Source organism: Dioscorea cayenensis, chromosome 11, assembly GCF_009730915.1.
Source record: "Dioscorea cayenensis subsp. rotundata cultivar TDr96_F1 chromosome 11, TDr96_F1_v2_PseudoChromosome.rev07_lg8_w22 25.fasta, whole genome shotgun sequence".
NCBI lineage: Eukaryota > Viridiplantae > Streptophyta > Magnoliopsida > Dioscoreales > Dioscoreaceae > Dioscorea > Dioscorea cayenensis.
Genome location: NC_052481.1, coordinates 2,673,881 through 2,692,868, shown reverse-complemented (window position 1 = coordinate 2,692,868; position 18,988 = coordinate 2,673,881). Strand labels below are relative to the sequence as shown.

The 18,988-nt window shown below is 37.6% G+C and overlaps 1 protein-coding gene across 2 annotated transcripts; it reads right to left on the bottom strand.

The window, feature by feature from the left end:
- Window positions 1-9,905: 9,905 nt before the first annotated feature.
- On the bottom strand, window positions 9,906-14,094 carry LOC120271818 (G-type lectin S-receptor-like serine/threonine-protein kinase At4g27290). 2 transcript variants are annotated; one of them, XM_039278492.1, is made up of 8 exons: window positions 12,553-14,094; window positions 12,394-12,492; window positions 11,592-11,726; window positions 11,330-11,451; window positions 11,040-11,250; window positions 10,677-10,914; window positions 10,445-10,592; window positions 9,906-10,318 (listed from the first exon to the last, which is right to left on the bottom strand). In XM_039278492.1, exons 1-8 carry the CDS (start codon window positions 13,670-13,672, stop codon window positions 10,013-10,015), a joined length of 2,379 nt encoding a protein of 792 aa, XP_039134426.1. In that variant the 5' UTR covers window positions 13,673-14,094; the 3' UTR covers window positions 9,906-10,012. The 2 variants fall into 2 exon arrangements, with proteins under 2 accessions (XP_039134426.1, XP_039134425.1); XM_039278491.1 differs by having other exon boundaries at window positions 12,394-14,094.
- Between the last annotated feature and the right edge of the window lie 4,894 nt (window positions 14,095-18,988).

Here is an 18,988-nt window from a genome sequence, read left to right as displayed (position 1 = left end):
AAACTACAATAATTAAATATAAAAATTAAAATAGTTCACTTTAATACTATTCATTTTATTTATTATAATTAATATTATATTGGATTATTTTAAGATTAATTATTTTTTAATTATTATAATAAATTATTTAGATTAATAAATTTTATAATTAAATAAGGGGGCGTTTGGTTCAGTGTAACTATCAATACAGTGGATTTCTAGTTACAATGTAACTGAAAATCCATGGATTTTATAATGCAATGAAGTTAAATCTAGTGTTTGGTTAGATGTACTGTAGATGCTGTATTATAGGATTTTATATTTGATAAAAGATATTTATAAATTTGAAATTAAAATTTTTTTTACATTATAAATATTTTAATGATTTTAAGTACTGCATTAATTAATTTAACTATTAATTTTATTATTAAATTAGTTATTAAATTTATTAGTATATTTATTTATTTATTTTATTATATTTTATATCTTTTAGATTTAACTTTTAACCCAATAAAAAAAAGTATTTTGAACTTTTCAAATATTTTTAGCATGTTATTAATGATTTTAATTATGATCATTTTAACTCTTAATTTTATTATTAAATTAATTATCAAAGTAATTATTAAATTTTATAATTTTTCACTCCACAAAAATATCCATAACTATTTAATCATATTTGTTTTTTTTTTAATTGGTCACATATAGGTCACAAGTTATGCATTTGAAGAAATTAAAAGATAAAGGTGTAAAACCAAATCCCTCATCGGATGTAATATGAGTTACATTGGTTTTTGAAATCCTGTGAACCAAACACTGAATTTCAGAAAACCCAGTAACTCAAGTTACATGTAACTCAAAAACCCTCCAAACAAACACTACCTAAGTGAATGGATATGGGTAATTTACCAATCATAACTTCCATTTCCGCTCCGCTCCCCTCAAACATTGGGGACACCCCCTTCATGAATCTCTACTTCTTACCCATGCCTCTCTCACTCCTATTACTCCACATCTAAATAAAGGCTAATAAAATTAACAATAATGGACACGTGTCGTTCAATGGTCACATCTCTCCATCACGTGATACCCGTTTCAGATCTCACATACTGTCAAAATCCTGAGAGTTGAAAATCCTTGGTGATGTATATATATATCTGTATATATACATATACATATACATAAATATATACATGTACATACATACATGCATACATATACATACATACATGCATACATATACATACACATACACATACCATATATACATATATATATACAGAAATAATGAATTATATACATATACAAATACACACATGCATATACACACATATATATAACATATAATATATATATATATATATATATATATATATATATATATATATATAACATCACAATGCGACTAGTCGTACACGACAATCTTCTTCAATGAAATATTTTGTATGGCATTCAAATCAATAAGATTTTCTTATGAGCATGAAGTTCTTAAGTGAAAGCCTGAGAAAAAATTGGCTGGCAAGGCATGTCTACAAATATACAAACAAACAGAGAGGGAACATGACAAATTTAAGTTACATATTAAAAATTTGAGAGAAAAAAAAGGGATTTTTTTTTTACTTTAATTGGTTTTCATAAGCTTTAAATAATAAAAGTGTATATATCTACCCTAAGAGCCATACACTCGAATTCCTTAGCTTTTGGGTTACTTGAGTTATTAGCTTCTTCTTGGTCTGACTACTTTGCTTGTACTGACAATATCCAAAGGAGACTACAATTTTTAGTCAAATTAATATATAATAAATGCTTGCACCTATTCTAAAGCCTGCTTTGGTTGACCTTGTCCATCTATGGATTCCACTCCATCTCCTTGAAGATAACATAGTCTTTCATGTTCCTCTTCTCATATGTAACCATATATGAATCTGTAAATACACTATCAACATTTTCGTCATCACCACCCAGAGCATCTATTCTCCAAAGTCTCACTTCTTCCTTCCTCTTTGATTACTAGCTTCTTATGAAAACCCAAAATGGCATCACAGACTATTCAGAACCATTGCAATGGCACTGAGATCTACCATTGAGACAATTGTTGAGAAATATTGCTCAGAGTTCTGAAGAAGCTATGCACAGTTGATTTCATCCTCAAAGCAAACTACTGTGTACGTAGCATGGGAAAGACTGCTGTGATTGGATGGAGCATATGGGATGCCGAATTCTGATTGGACGTTTACTTTTCTCTGTTATTTCTTTTGCTTTTTATTTGTGTGATGTGTCAGTCAACGTGTTTCTTTTAGTCTCTTTATATTTTGTAACTGTTATGACTTTGAAGTTAAGATTTAATACATCTTAAAAGTAAGTTTTAAGGTGCACCACTGAGAATACAAAGCCTTGAGTGTGTGAGTGTTCTTCTATAAGGTTCATCAACCTTTACATTGGTATCAGAAAACTGGTAAAAATATGTCCGGTGGTGGCTCGTCATCCAGTGCCTCACAGACAAACGTTCCCTTCTTCAATGGAGAGCATTTCAACTTATGGACACTCATGATGAAGACAATGTTTAGATCACGGGATCTATGGAACCTCATCGAGATCAAGTTCAGTGAGGAAGAAGATGGCAACCGATTGAACGAGAGTATGAAGAAGGACACGAAGGCCCTATATCTCATCCAACAGACGTTCGATCCAAAGATTTTCATCAGAATCTCAGAAGTGAAGACTGCCAAAGAAACTTGGCAAACTTTGAAAATTGAGTTCCAAGGTGATTCAAACACATACACGGTGGAGTTGCACTCTCTCACCCCAATGCAAAGATGAAACAAGAGGAGGACATCCAGGATTTTATCAATAGGGTGTTGGATGCGGTGTTTAGAATCAGAATAATGGGAGATCAACTACCTGAGAAGAGTGTTGTGGCAAAAATATTGAGAAGCCTCACTATAAGGTTCTCTCATGTTGTGCACTCGATGATAGAGGCTAAGAATCTCAACACACTCTCTATAGATGCACTCAGTGGTTCCTTAAAAAGCCACGGGTCCATCCTTAACCTTGCAGGAGAGCCAAAAGAAGGAGAATAAGCTTTGCATGTAAAAGGGTCATTGTTCGGTGATTATAGTAGTCATGGAGGCCGAGGACGTGGTCGCAGCTTCTATAGAGGAAGAGGCCACAGACGAGGCAGAAGTTCTGAGATCGATTGTGGAGGTGAAGTTGGGAGACATCACAAGAATGTTCAATGCTTTGTGTGAAAGAAGTTCGGCCACATAAAGGCACAATGCTGGTACAGGAACAAGGAGGCTAAAGTAAGTGAAGAGGTGAAGAACTTTGATGAAAGTTTGATGTTTGATGAGTGTATAATGTCCATGTATTTCATATCTATTTGTACACTCATTTGGCATGTATTAGAACCATAATGTGGAATTCGATGCTAATGCCTTGTTTGGATTGGTTTATCAAAAAACTGCTTTTTTTTTTTTTAAAGTTTACTAGAAGTGCTTCTCCAGAGTAAGTTAAGCATTTTTTTGTATTTTCTGTTTGGATTAGCTTTTAGTAGAAGCAGAAGCTGTAAAAATAAGCTAAAAACAGTTTTTTTCAAAAGCTGGTCATGACTAGCTTTTGAAAAAAGCTATTTTTCAGTTTTTTTTATAGCTTTTGCTTTTGCAGAAAAGCCAATACAAACAACATTTTTGGAACCTAGAAGTGCTTAACTTATAAAAAAACACTTCTGGGTTTTCTAAAAGGCAATCCAAACAAGGTCTAAATATCATGTGTTTTGCATTAACAAGCTTAGGACAATGCTTAAAAGCCACACTTAAGCTTTTGCTTGTCTTCAAGCAAAATAGAACATTACAAACCGAGTGGAAGAAGTGTACGACCTCGGGTGCTAAAGAATTTAGGAGTTTCATAAGTAATTCAGGTTTCCACAACACAAGAATGTTAAAAATTTCAAGTCCTAAAAATAGTGTACGTTCTATTCAAGATTATCATTACATGTGTGTGTTACAACTTTCTCACTTCACTTCTTTCGACCTATAGGATTTCCAAGAACAAATAATCTCACAAACAACTTCTCATGCACAAGGCGGTAACTTTACACATCTTCCAAGGTAGCCTTTTTCCCGTGAATGTTCAAAGGGCGGCTTTCACACTTACAAAAGAGGTAGCTCTTTCAGCATTTCTTACTAACAAAATTACGGTAGCTTTCACTCACCTATAGAGGCAACACTTTCTCTTGTTAGGACATATATAGTATCCGTCTTGTCGAGAGTAGCTTCACACTTCTAATAGGGGTAGCTCTTTCTGTTTCTCAACTTCTTACCTTTTTATTTTGAAACAAATTCTTTCAAATTTGCAAAAAATTTTCTTTACAAAAAGTATAAAGAATATAATAAAAGGAAGTCCAACATGATCTAAGTCGCTACAAAAGAGAAGTTGTGTGCTATAATTAGGTGAATCATCAAGAATAGCATGGCCACTAAAAAAAAAAAAAATAGAACTTAAAATGCAACAAACTTGCAAGTGTCCACCCTAATACTAAGAAACACCTCTACATTTTAAATGCACCGTCATAAGTCACAACTTGGCATTTAAAAGAGTTAACAATAAAACTTAAACCCTTCTCCCACACTTAAATCATACATTGTCCTCAATGTGTGCAAAAGAGAAACATACAAGGCAATGCAAATAATATTAGGGAGATAGTGGAATATGATTACTTCCCCGGTTTACATTTGTGAAATCATTGAAGCTTGGAACCGGCCTAGTGTGTCCATTGTTGTGCCCTAGCAGTTTAGGGGTCACTTAAGGTCAAGGAGTGATAGAGTAAGCATCCCCTTTATAATTGAGGATGGTAGGTGTTGCAAATAAATTCTGCGAGGTGTAAAGGAAGAACATTGAAGCTCAATAAAATAAAATTAACAAAATAGAAAATAAAAATCCACTAAAAGTCTCAAAATAAGTACAAACTAGGAAGGGCCAACCCTTGCTAAAAAATGAATACAGAGTTTGGAATAAAAATACAAAATAGAAATAAAGCTAATGCTCGACATCGTCAGACGGTGTAGACTCGATCGGTGGATGCGGGGAAGGAGGAGGAGTCGATGCTGGTGGAGCCAAGACTAGAGGAGGGACCAGCCTTGAAAGAATATCCAAGGCACACCCAAGGTCGGTGATAAGTGCTTGAGTAGACATATTTTTCTATATGTTTTACATGCATTAAGTATCATTTTTACTATGGTTTATGTATCATATAGTGTATTTGGTATTCTTTTGTGCAATTAGGTTGTGAATGCCTTGAAGGGAGAAAAGGAAGCAAAGATAGGCTATAAGGACACAATTTGGGAGTTCTTGTTCAATTCAAGGACCAAGACACAAGAGGAGTTCATGAACGTGGAGGTGTGCGCCAACTTCCAAGAAGATTCAAGCCAATTTGCTAGTTGGAAGGGAACAAAAGCAGTCACATCTCCATGCTCCTTCTCTTTGTAAAGAATGCAAGACCTTTCAAATGATGAGTCGGCGAAGAAAAGTCTTATAGCCTACCACATGGACGTGTGCCCGACCATGTGGCCTCAAGAGAAGAGTGTTTGGACAACGTTTGTGAAGAGAGATTTTAGTTAAGTACTGCAGCAAAACTGAAGAATTTACTGTAGCAAAAATACTGTTCACGCGACCAAGTGGAAATTCCTGCAGCTCATGCGGGTGCGTGAAAAATTCATGCGGGCGCATGAAGGCACGTGACGGCCGCGGTTTGTGACTATAAATAAGCCGTTTGCCATATTCTTTTGAGACTTTTTGCGGGCTTTTTGCGAGCACTCTAAGGGCAAGGAGGCTAGGGTTCTAGAGGAGGTCTTTGATGAGATTGGGAGTCGTTCTTCACCAACTTTGATCGATCTTTCCTCCGTCATAGCATCTATGGAGCCTTCGGTAACCTAACTTCGGAGAAGGATTTTTCAAGACGTTGAGCGACCCATCAAGGCCATCATCACGAATTCAAGGGGGTTTTTCTCTATGGTTTACATTGCTATATATTCATTGTATTAAATTTTATTTTGTAACTTACTCCATGGAGGGCTAAACCCTAGTAGGTATTTGGGCATGTGAATCCTAGGATCTTGTCTTTTGTATTGATTTGCTTGATGTTTTCTATTAAATCCGAGTTGATTTAAGTTTTAATCTTGAGTTTAAATCCTAGGATCTTATCTTTTGTATTGATTTGCTTGATGTTTTATTGATCCTTGTAGTTGATTGTATATGCATGATTTGTTACTTTGATGAGGAGAGGTCTCCATTAGAGTTAGAACTCCGATGTTAAAGAGGGTTGAGAGGGTGAGTCATGAGATAGTGGAGTGTCCCTTTTCCCTTATGATGAGTGTTTTCTATCTCCGTATTCCCTAGACTCTATGCAACCATATTTGGTGTGAGGCGTGAGATTGAGAGATTTCTCCCCCGGGACCTTGTAAGGGGTTAGGGATCTTTCGCCTTGAAGTAGGGTTAGATTTATCTTTAGGAATCGGTTTCACTCTTAGGTATCCCTAGAGCTTATTATGGTCATATGGGGTGTGAGGTGTTAAGATTGAGCAATTTCTCCACCGGGACCTTGTAGGGGACCAGTACCGGTGGCTTGGATGCAAGGGCCGGTTGTTCTTGGATTACCTCGACTCATTAAACTAGGTTTAGAAGCATTTGGCAAGTCTTGAGCTTCATGTTCGATCCTAGGGGGAGCATTCCCCGGATACGTCATCTTTATTGATTGAGATCTCTTCTACTTTCTATCTTGTCCTTTGCTTGCCTATTAATATTCTTGCAATTAGTTCACTTTATCACAACCATTGATTTCGACTAGATAACTAAGAATTTATTACTACTAATACTTCCGTTCCCTGTGGATTCGACTACCCACTCACTGTGGTATTTTTATTACTTCGAAACCCGTGCACTTGCAGTACACACGCGCAATTCAGTTGTGTCAATCCGGCTCGATCCGTATCTGGGTAGTCACGATGGTCCTCTGGCCCTCTGGCAACCTACATCACAGTGGTTAGCAGCTCATGTATCTCTGAGAAGAGCTGCAATGCTGCGAGGACCTACTGGCTCAGTGGTCGATGGAAGGGATGACTCACTGTCAGACTCCGCGGCTGACTCCTCATCCGCTACCTCACCCTTGTCAGGTCCCTGCTCGGTAGGAGTAAGGGTGAGCATCCATCTAGAGCCCCGACGGATGACCATCCCCATCACTCTCAGTGTATCCATGTTGAGGAGAGCCGATTCGCTAACTATCTCCTGACCTTGGAGCCGATCCCCTGGCCCCATACCTTGGAGCTGATCTGATAAGTCATGTAATCTAGGGGCTGACAAAGATCGCACCCAGGTATACGTGTTGGCCCTAATGAGCGATAAAGTCTGCCAGCGTATAGCCTAGGTGGATCGGGCGATGGTCAACCAAGCTAAACAAGAATAAGAGCTCCTATCACCCTACCACTCCGGTGCTGTCACCCCTCCTTGCAAAAGATCAGATGGTGACAACGTGCAGATACCTGGGTGCCGGCCAAGTGAGGAATGAGGCCTTAAGTTACTCGGATTTCAAAATTTTAATAAAAATTTATAAAAAATTAAAAAAATTATTTCAAAATATATAAAGAATTTATGCATGTAAGCGCTATTTTTCATTAGAGATAATTGAGTTATTGAATAGTTATTTTTTTTTTTTACTCTACCTTTTAACTTCCTTAGCAGAGGGTCCTTGTTCCACTCCACCACTAGTTGTAGTGGTTCCTCAATGGTGGAAATGGTTGCATTTAAACACCTAAAATCATTGGACGATGGCTATGATTTTATGTTAAATGAGTTTTGCCTGCAATGTATTCGATATAATGTCTGAGTGAACATGCCCTTATTTTGTGATTGTTCTTCAATTTGAATTGTGAAATAGAGTGTCTCTATAAGAGAGGATTCCACCACCATGACTACGAGAGCCTTTGCATGCCCAAGCTTTGGAGATTTCTAATCTAGAAATCACAACGCTCCAAGTTAGACAATGAGGTGTTGTTTGTTTGGGTGTATTTCCAATTACATGTAATTGGAAATACGTCACTTTTAAGAAACTGATGTTTGTTTAGATGTAGTTGCAAATCCAGATGTAATTGCAAATAACCCCAAACCCATTGTCAGCTGTGTTTTGAATTACGGTTAAATCCACCGTAATACCAAATCCAATGTAATTCAAAAGCTTTTCATGCTTTTGTCTGCTCACCCCCTTTTGAGAAACCAACCTTTCTTCATCATCGCTGGTCTTCCTCCTGTCGCCTCGCCGGAACCATTGCAGCCAAAATTCGAAGGAGATCGGCCGCGAATGACACCTCAGCCCGTCGTGTTTTTCTCCTGTTCGTCCCCGGAACCGCAGTAGAAACAACAACAAAAGTTTGGAGTAGATCTACCATCAACGACACCCTAGCCTGAGCTACTCTTCCCCTGTCGCGTCGCCGGAACCCGCAGCAGCAACAACAACAAAAATAAGGAGGAGATCGGCTGTTAAGAACCGCATCAACAACCATCGTGCTCTTCTCTTGTACTATCTGGTTTGTCTTCTTAGATCTTGTTTAACTGACACCTATTTAACTACAAAATCTAAACCATTCCGATGGATTTAGAATTACAGACAAACAAAATATTGATCTCAGAATCATTCTCATGTTGATCTTGTTTAACTGATGTTCTCTCTCTCTTTACTCTGTCTCTCAGAATCATTCCCAGTAAAAATTGTTCCTTCTGTTGGTTGATATTTTGGGATGTTATATTTGTTTGTGGTTAAATATTTTGTTTGTTTTAATTATTTGTTTGTGTTAAATATTTTGTTTGTTTTAGTAATTTGTTTGTGGTTAAATATTTTGTTTGTGTTATATATTTTGTTTTTTTTAGTTATTTGTTTGTGTTAAATATTTTGTTATGGTTGTGATTAACCCTCATAAGCAATCAGAAACAGACTACCCCTTATCATCTCACTAAATTCCAATAATAATAATTAAAATTCCATATTATTATAAACTATAATAATATCTTCAAAAATTAATTTAATAATAAAATTATGATTTTCTTAATGTTATGATTTTGATTTTATTTATATATTAAAAAAAATTAATATGTTAAACATGTATGGGTAATCTCACCATGGTGATTATATACCTCATATACATCAAACCAAACACAGTTTTTACAAATCCAGATTTACAAATTCTTCAAACCAAACACAAAATTCTTAAACCCTACCTTCCAGATACATCTAAACAAAAACTGGATTTGTTACTTCATTGCATTTTCAATTACAGGATTTACAATTACACTGTAATATGGAATCCATTGTTTTTTCAATTACAGCTAACCAAACGCACCCTGAGTAGAGAAAGAAGTGTTGTTGGCTTCCTTTTAACAGATGGGTTCAAGTGACAAATGCGTGACAAGCAATAGAAAACCCAAGCATAGGTAAAGTAAAAAGGCTGAGTATTATCTTGGAATCTAATGCCCTCATAATACGCAAATATGGCTAAGAAAAACAAATGAAGACAGAGATTTTTTACCTGATCATAATCTATTGTATCAATGTAGAAAATCCGATATGCTTAAAAAACTACAACTAAAAACATTGTTATTATTTAATTATACCCAATAGCTTATATAATTTTGTCAATCATTGTTATTATTTATATATTCATCCCTGCATCATTTAAAGCATCAAGTAAAAGTATGAAATTACATATCTTACAAAGATGAGAAAATATAAAGATGAAAATATGTAATATTTTTTAATTCACTTTTATTTATAGGGTACGTATATAAACAAAAAAAAAACTATGTTGTCGGGATATATTAACAAATATGCATGTTATAAAAGTATACAAATGTTTATTAGCGATCACTCGTTTTCATATGACAAATGAGAAAGAAATCTCCAAGCGTACAAGATATTATGAGAATATATTGTATACACAATTTAAATTAATACAATAAAAATGGGTATTTAGATATATATATTTTTTTAATGATGCTATCTACCTGTTTGCTCTGTAAGTGTGATATCATTAAAAGTATGCAACTCATTCTGATTTAAATCTGCATCATGTTTAGTGGAAAAAATAGCTTTAAACCCCGGTTCTTTAGGCTCTAGTAATGGGGCATCATCGTTGCCTAGCATGATAACTACTGATGACATGATTGGTCTATCTTCCGGCTTTTCTTGAACACACAAGAGACCTATATTTATACATCTCATAACTTGAGTCATTGAAAATGAGTTGCCAATTAATGGATCTAATAAATCCAAAACCTTCCCTTCATTCCATAATCTCCAAGCCTGCAATGATTGCTTAATTATTAGTTGTAATGATAATCTATTTTTTTTCTTGGAAATAGTGGCTAAAATTTAATATATTAAAATAAATAGTCCAATATACATATATACATATATTGCAGTACTTACTTTCCCAAGAAGGTAAAGGTGTGGACTTGAGAGGAAAATCCTGTTTCTTTGGCCACTTATGATTTCCAAGATTAATACTCCAAAGCTAAACACATCTGACTTTATTGAAAAAACTCCATCCAGTGCATACTCCGGGGCCATATATCCACTGCATTGTTACCATTTATAATCATTGATATATATAAATTTTGTTTAAAATAAGATAATATAGAAATTGTGAAAGTGGACTCACTATGTACCCACTACTTTTCTTGTCTTGATAATTGTTTCACGATCTCCAAAATTTCTGGCTAAACCAAAGTCTGAGATTTTAGGATTCATTTCAATGTCTAGAAGGATGTTACTTGCTTTGAGATCCCTATGTATGATTCTTAATCTTGAGTCTTGATGAAGATATAAAAGACCTCGAGCAATGCCTTCAATGATATGGAAACGTGTCTGCCAGTCCAAATGATCTCCTTTTTCTTTATCTAATTATGTGCAAACAAAAAAAATCAAGAGATTTAAACCTATGGCAATTATAGTGAAGAATATGTATATTTCTAGAGAAGCAAATTAAAACTAGCAAAATAATTTAAAACACACACACACTAACCAAATAGAAATGCATCCAAGCTTCCATTGGGCATATACTCGTAGACAAGAATCTTTTCATCTTCTTTAATGCAGTATCCTAAAAGTCGCACAAGGTTACGGTGTTGAAGCTTTGCAATAAAAGTAACCTCATTTTCAAACTCATCAATGCCTTGTGTTGAATTCCTTGAGAGTCTCTTAACCGCTATTTCACTTCCCTCGGCTAACTTCCCCTGTAGGCAGTTAATGTTTTATTTACAAGTTCTTATGTAATAAATCATTTAATCAGATCTATATGTATACATGGATTACCTTATAGACAAGGCCAAAACCACCTTTTCCTAGAATGTTTGTCTTGGCAAAGTTGTGCGTAGCCTCCATTAGAGTACTCCATTGAAGTTGTGCTAGTTCAAATTCACCATTTCCTCTAACATCTATCTCGAATTGATTATATGAAACAAAACCGTAATATTATTAGGATAGTTTAGTGAAGAGATGAATATATATATATATATATATATATATATCTTCCTAAAATGGCATTTGATTTATAGGAGAATAAAAATTAGTTTACCTTTGTGTACCATCTTCTTCTTTCCCCATGAACAGAAGTATATTAATGGAATTATCAAAGCCACCATTGAGAAAACTATGATCCAAACCATTGATTTGGATTGACTTTTCTTACTTGCCTTGTTTGAGATTGAGGCTGTTGAATCAACAGAATATAATCAAATGCACTACTTTTGTTCAGATGAGAAATTAATTATCGTTCAATCAAACAAAGAGATCAACAAGAAAAAATTGATGTTTTCCAAGATTTGCTTTAATTAGGAAAAAAAATTACTCAAGAATTATGTCATAAAGCCCAAGTTAATTCTGAAACAACATAATGTTTTTCAATGAAAAATTCTATTGTCACTAACCCTTGAGTTCCTTATAATTATCTAATGATAATATATATAATTCATTTATTTTTACAATAAAATTAAATTCAGTAATAATTTTTGCAGAAATTAATAGGACATCCAAACACGTATTCAACATGTTCACATGTCAATTCTCTCTCATCACAACCTAACATCGCATTCTGAATTGTCCAATTTCACGCGTCAAATTCGTCATATAGCACCAATTAGTGGATGGCAATTAATGACTAACGTGGTGTATTTTTATTGAAAGAAATGGTCAAAAACGCCGGCCAGATGTAATCCACATATATATAATAATGACTTTAGTGAGCTAATTACTAAATCTAGCAATCAAAATTTTCATTTTCAAGGACTAGCACAATATTAACAATATTACTCAAGTTTAACAATGGACTAGCACAATATTAACAGATACTTAATTGGTCAGGGAACTTAATTAATTACCTAGATCAGCAGCGGCAAGCCGGACAAAGACATCCTGTGTAGGATGAGTAGACATTCTCAAGTCTATGAGCTCCGTCACCCAAATAACGCACCCAAATCCTGCACTACTAATGTTGGCTGTGACATAGGCTGTGCACGAGCAATTATTCAAACACCTACCTCTGCATTCATCCTGGCTAATGTTTGTGTATACCATGGCGTTTGATGTTTCTGGCAGCGCCGCAAGGGTGACAGTCATAAACCCATCAGAGCTACTACTCTTGCAGTCCAACGTTGTGAGGCGATCACAACCAGATGAGGCATTCATGAGAGGCCACTCCTGCATTGATTTTGACTTGAACCCTTGCAAGCACCTGCATATGGGCCAGACATCAATGTCGCACACACCGTAAGGGCCGCATCTTGAGTACTCTTGGCACTCGTTCATGGGGTAGTTCATCATGTTATTCCACGTGCCAGTGCTCTCAATCCACACAAAACTTTTTGTCATTCCGGATTGGTCCACTATTGAACGACACATAATCTGTGTGCTCGTTGTTGTGTTAAACATGTAGTAAACCTCGTCTTTGTTGTTAACAAAACCAAAACTTAGGCCATAGGTGCGCGGCTGTTCTTCTAGGTTGCTGAACTTGATACCAGTCCATGGTCCAGAGCGCCATTTTTTAGTTGAACCAGACCATAAATTGACTTGAGGAATCCTTTCGAGGTCAATGGATAGGACGTTGTTACCTGGAGATGGATCGTCTTTGCTCTTCCAAGATGTCAGATTGCGGTTCAGACCAATTCTCAAGTTCCATCCAAGTTTCATGCCGGAGAGAAAGGTGTCTGTGGGGTAGTCAAAGCTCTGCCAAGAGAACTCGCTGCTGTTGGCTTCTCTGATAACAAAGTTGCCATCATCTAAGAGTTGTGCCACTGGATTGGTGAGGGATACTGTGGACATGGGCAAGAACATCATGGAGTTGATGGTGAGAGTGCCATTAATATTCAGTTCCAAGCTTCCGTTGGTGCCTGATAATGGACCTCGACGGTTGGCAACCCATACTACTGTTGTTGCCTGGCCTCCTGATAGTTTGTGGTACCAAATCCCAACGTATCTGTTTTTTGATTCGCCAGGGCTGAAGAAGCCTAAGGCAAAGGTTTCTTTGGCTGAGACTATGACTTGGCCATCGTGGAGAGGCTGATTAGGGTTCAAAGTGTCTGTTGCCATGGAATCATGGAAGATAACTAAGAAGAAGACAAGGTGAGTACCTAACGTTGCCATTACGGTGGGACTTATCATTCTAATCTTCGAACTTGAGGAACAAATGGATTGGTGTTGATATTACTTGAGGAAAGAAGAAATAAATATAAAGAGAGAGAGAGAGACAGAGAAACAATGAACATTATTAACATGAATTTTTCGGAGAAAGAACACAATTAAAAAAGTTGACTATTGACGTAGAAAAGTAGTGCCTTAATTTGATAAGATTTTTCTGCAGTACGACTTCTTTTTCTTTTTTATTTCAGAATAAATAAATAAATAAATAAAATAGTAGTGAATAGCTTCCATTTTATTGAGATGTATTCAAGCTTTGCCGTTTCTGTATTCAAGCTTGACATGTAGTGAGTCTGAAGACCAAAAGGTTCCAGTGCTATCAAAGCTTGCATCTCGAAATTCCGTTCTTCTTTTCTTATAATAGCTTTATGTTTGGTGAGGCCGTGTTGTCATGCAATGTTGAAATGTATCTAATGGAATGTAATAATTGGTCATAGATCAATAATATAAGTTACATTTGTTGAAGTGAATGCTCTGGAAAACCACGTGAAGACCATGTTTGTTGCACTGTGGGTAGTGCATGGCATGCATGACTATAGTGCAGCTAGTTATCTAGCCTTACTTTAAGTTTCCTTTGTTACTTGTGTCCTTTATGTTTACTTGTGTAAGTTTGTCTTGTTGCTGTTTGTTATGTTATCATGTTGTATGCTTTTATATATTAAGAAGTCTAGACCGAATGCATCAGGTATGATTTGCTTATCATCTTAAAACTTTCCAGCCTCTCTTTGTGTGAGTGTGTGTTTGCATTCAATCTTCACACTTTCACTTTGTGTTTGAGATCTTGTTTGACACAACAGTGGTATCAGAGACATGGCAAATCAAAGTTCCAGCTCAGGCAGCTCATCTCAAGTCATTGTACCACACTTCAATGGGGAAGGGTACAGCTTGTGGAGTCTCAAGATGGAGACAGTCCTCATCTCTCGCGATCTATGGAAGCTCGTTGAGAAGGGGTATGATGAGGATGAAGCAGATGAGCATAAGTTGAATGAGAACATTAAGAAGAATGCCAAGGCTTTGTGTCTTATACAACAAAGCTTGGATGATAAAACTCTCATCAGGATCTCTCAGACACGAAACGCTAAGAAGGCATGGGATATACTGAAGAAAGAATATCAAGGGTGCACGAAGAGCTCGGCTGCGAAGTTGTATGCATATCGGCAACAATTTGAGACCATCCGAATGAAGAATGGTGACACCATTCAAGACTATGTTAGCAAGGTGTTAACACTTGCACATCATATTAGAACTCTCGGAGAGGATCTCCCGGAGCAATCAGTGGTCGGCAAGATACTTCGAAGCCTCACACCTAAGTTCAGACATGTGGTATCCTCCATCATTGAAGCCAAGGATCTTACCACACTCACAGTGGATGAGTTAAGTGGTTCACTGAAGGGTCATGAAGGAAGACTCGACATGGAGAATGACCAGGTAGAAGTGAAGGCTTTTCACATCAAGGGAGAAGCTTCTTCAAGTAGTTATAATGTCAATACAAGAAGAGGCAGGGGACGTGGAGGTTTCAGAGGTCGCTCAAGAGGCAGAGGGAGAGGTCATGTCTCTGAGCAGAAGGATACTCAATCTGAAAGCCGACAGAGCAAAGCTCACATCCAGTGCTATAACTGTAAGAAGTTCGGGCATTACAAGTCGCAGTGTTGGCAAAAGGAGAGTGCAACAAATATAGTGAAGGAAGACACTGAAGTTTCTCACTTGTTCATGGCTGGAGGCTATTCAAAAGATGAGCTTGAAGATGTATGGTTGCTAGACAGTGGGTGCAGCAACCATATGACAGGTATGAAGTCTTTGTTTCACAACTTGGATGAATCTGTTCAGCAGGTTGTTCGCTTAGGAGACAACCGAGTGATGAAGGTAGAAGGAATGGGAACAGTGAGGTTCAAGACAAGAGGAGGACAAGTAAAAGAACTTGAAAAAGTTCAATACGTACCAGAAGTTGCACATAATCTTCTTAGTGTCGGACAGTTACAGAAGGGAGGATACACTTTGTTCTTTGATGAAGATCAGTGTATTATTCGAAACAAGAAGACCGGTGCCGAGCTAGCTCGTGTTCATGTGACTGGACATAATCTGTACCCTCTTTCCATTCATGAAGTTGGAGGCGTCCATATCGCGGCCAGCAAGACAGACGTTGCGGTCAGTAAGATAGACAAGTCTTTTCTTTGGCATGAAAGGTACGGCCACATCAACTTCAATAGCTTACAGCAGCTGTCAAGAGGGAAACTAGTTCATGGGCTTCCCAACAACATCTCTGCACAACCATGTGAAGGTTGTGCATATGGGAAGCAAACCAAGATCCCATTTCCTGAAGAAACCATGAGGAGAGCAAGCAAACCACTAGAACTGATCCATGGAGACCTTTGTGGCCCGATGCGGACCAAGTCCCGCGGAGGTAACTCATACTTTATGTTATTGGTTGATGATTGCACCCGGTATGCATGGGTGTATTTCCTTCAGGTGAAGTCCCAAGCTTTGGAATTCTTCAAGGTTTTCAAAAACCAAGTGGAGAAGCAATATGACCACCCAGTAAAGGCATTGAGAACAGATCGTGGAGGTGAGTTCATTTCCTGCGAGTTCCAAGCCTTTTGTGAAGCTCACGGCATCAAGAGGCAACTGACAACTCCTCACTCGCCACAGCAAAATGGGGTTGTTGAACGGAGAAATAGAACTGTCGTGGAGATGAGTCGATGTATGTTGAAGCAGCGTAACCTTCCTACTGACTTCTGGGGTGAAGCAGTAGCAGCAGCGGTTTATACTCTCAATCGTTCTCCCACCGGATCACTCAAAAAAATACTACACCCTATGAAGCTCGATTGGAGTAAAAGCCGTCCATTCAACATCTCAGAACGCTTGGTTGCCTAGCATTTGTTCTAAGTCAAACTCAATCAAGGGAGAAGTTTGAATCCAAATCAGAAAAAAGAGTTTTTATAGGCTATTGTGGAGAGTCAAAAAGGATACAAACTTTTTTTGACCCATTGACTGGAAAAGTCCAAGTAAGCCATGAAGTGTTGTTTCATGAGGAGAAGGGTTGGAATTGGGAATCACACATTGACTCCCCTCAAATTACATCCAATTTGAATGATGCACTCGTACCAAAGTGATGAAGACACACCAATAGAAGAAGCAAGAGAAGTTCAATCCACCTCTCGGGTTACAATCAACGCAAGAGAACTCTCTTTCTTCACCCTTTGAAGCTTCACCCAAGGAACCAACTCCAAGGTATAGAACATTGCATGAATTATATAATTCATGTTCTTTTGCTCTTGCAGCTGGAGACCCCAGTTCATTTGAAGAAGCAAGTTTGCATGGTGATTGGAAGTTGGCCATGGATGAAGAAATTGCAAGCATTGAGAAGAATAACACTTGGAGTCTCACTACCCTACCAGAAGGAAGGAAGTCCATTGGTTTGAAGTGGATTTTCAAATCAAAATTCATGTCTGATGGCACTTTACACAAGAGGAAAGCACGCCTTGTTGCAAAAGGCTATTCTCAAGTAAGTGGAGTAGACTTTGACGAGGTGTTCTCTCCCGTCACAAGGCTTGAAACTGTGAGGCTTTTCCTCGCCGTTGCTGCTCAGATGCGCTGGGCAGTTTTCTAGTTGGACGTGAAGTCGGCTTTTCTCAACGGTGAACTTCACGAGGAGGTGTATGTAATGCAACCCCAAGGGTATATTCAGCCTGGCAAAGAAGGTCTTGTGTATAAACTCAATAAGGCCCTGTATGGACTCCGGCAAGCTCCACGAGCTTGGTACACAAAGATTGACCTTCACTTTAGCAAACTTGGGTTTACAAGAAGTCAAAATGAACCAACTGTGTATAAGAAAATTGGTGAGGACTCAAACATTCTACTCCTTTGCTTGTATGTTGATGACATCCTTGTCATGGGATCATCATTGACAATGGTGGATAAATTCAAGGAGAACATGATGCATAAGTTTGAGATGACTCGATCTTGGACTCTTACATTATTTTTCTTGGCCTCGAAGTGAAGCAACAACCGAGGTTTGATTCTCATCTCTCGGAAAAAGATATGCGTAAAACTCTATTGAAGAAGTTCAATATGATGAACAGCAAGTCACAGTCAACTCCTCTAAATGCCAATGAAAAAAACTCCGATCGGAGGATAATTCAGGGAAAGCTGATGAAAACCGATTTCGAAGCATGGTTGGGAGCCTATTATACCTCACACACACTCGTCCTGATCTCATGTTCGTTATGGGATTAATTTCCAAATTCATTCAAAGCCCCACAAAGCATCATCTTGGGTCTGTGAATAGGGTTCTTCACTATATATCAGGAACCATTGATATGGGACTTAAGTTCGAGTGTGTTGATGATTTTCGTTTGGAGGGATACGTTGATAGCGATTGGGGAGGCTCTGTTGATGACCGGAGAAGCACCACTGGATGGGTTTTTTCATCTTGGTTCGGGTGCAGTTGCATGGGCTTCAAAGCGGCAGGAGATAATTGCTCTTTCAAGCACGGAGGCTGAATACGTCGCCGCAACCTCGGCAACTTGCCAAGCAGTGTGGATGCGTCGTCTACTAGCGGACATGGGAGTTCCTCAAAGGAATGCAACCACCTTGTATTGTGACAACCTGGCAGCTATAGCCATTGCCAAGAATCCGGCACAACATGGAAGGACTAAGCACATCGACGTGCGATTCCATTTCATCAGGAGTCTTATTGCTTGTGGAGATATCAACTTAGTTCACTGCAGCACGCATGATCAGTTGGCTGATATTCTGACGAAAGCCCTCTCAGGACCGAAGCATGAAGAATTGAGACGCCGGCTTGGCGTTGTGGTTATTCAGAGCATGGGGAGCATGTTGAAGTGAATGCTCTGGAAAACCACGTGAAGACCATGTTTGTTGCACTGTGGGTAGTGCATGGCATGCACGACTATAGTGCAGCTAGTTATCTAGCCTTACTTTAAGTTTCCTTTGTTACTTGTGTCCTTTATGTTTACTTGTGTAAGTTTGTCTTGTTGCTGTTTGTTATGTTATCATGTTGTATGCTTTTATATATTAAGAAGTCTAGACCGAATGCATCAGGTATGATTTGCTTATCATCTTAAAACTTTCCAGCCTCTCTTTGTGTGAGTGTGTGTTTGTATTCAATCTTCACACTTTCACTTTGTGTTTGAGATCTTGTTTGACACAACAACATTTTCTTCAAGACCAGGATGTACATTTGGGTGCATTAATTATTTACATTATATATGCATGGTAGACTTCATGGAAGTAAAATCGACAAACAATAATGAAGACATC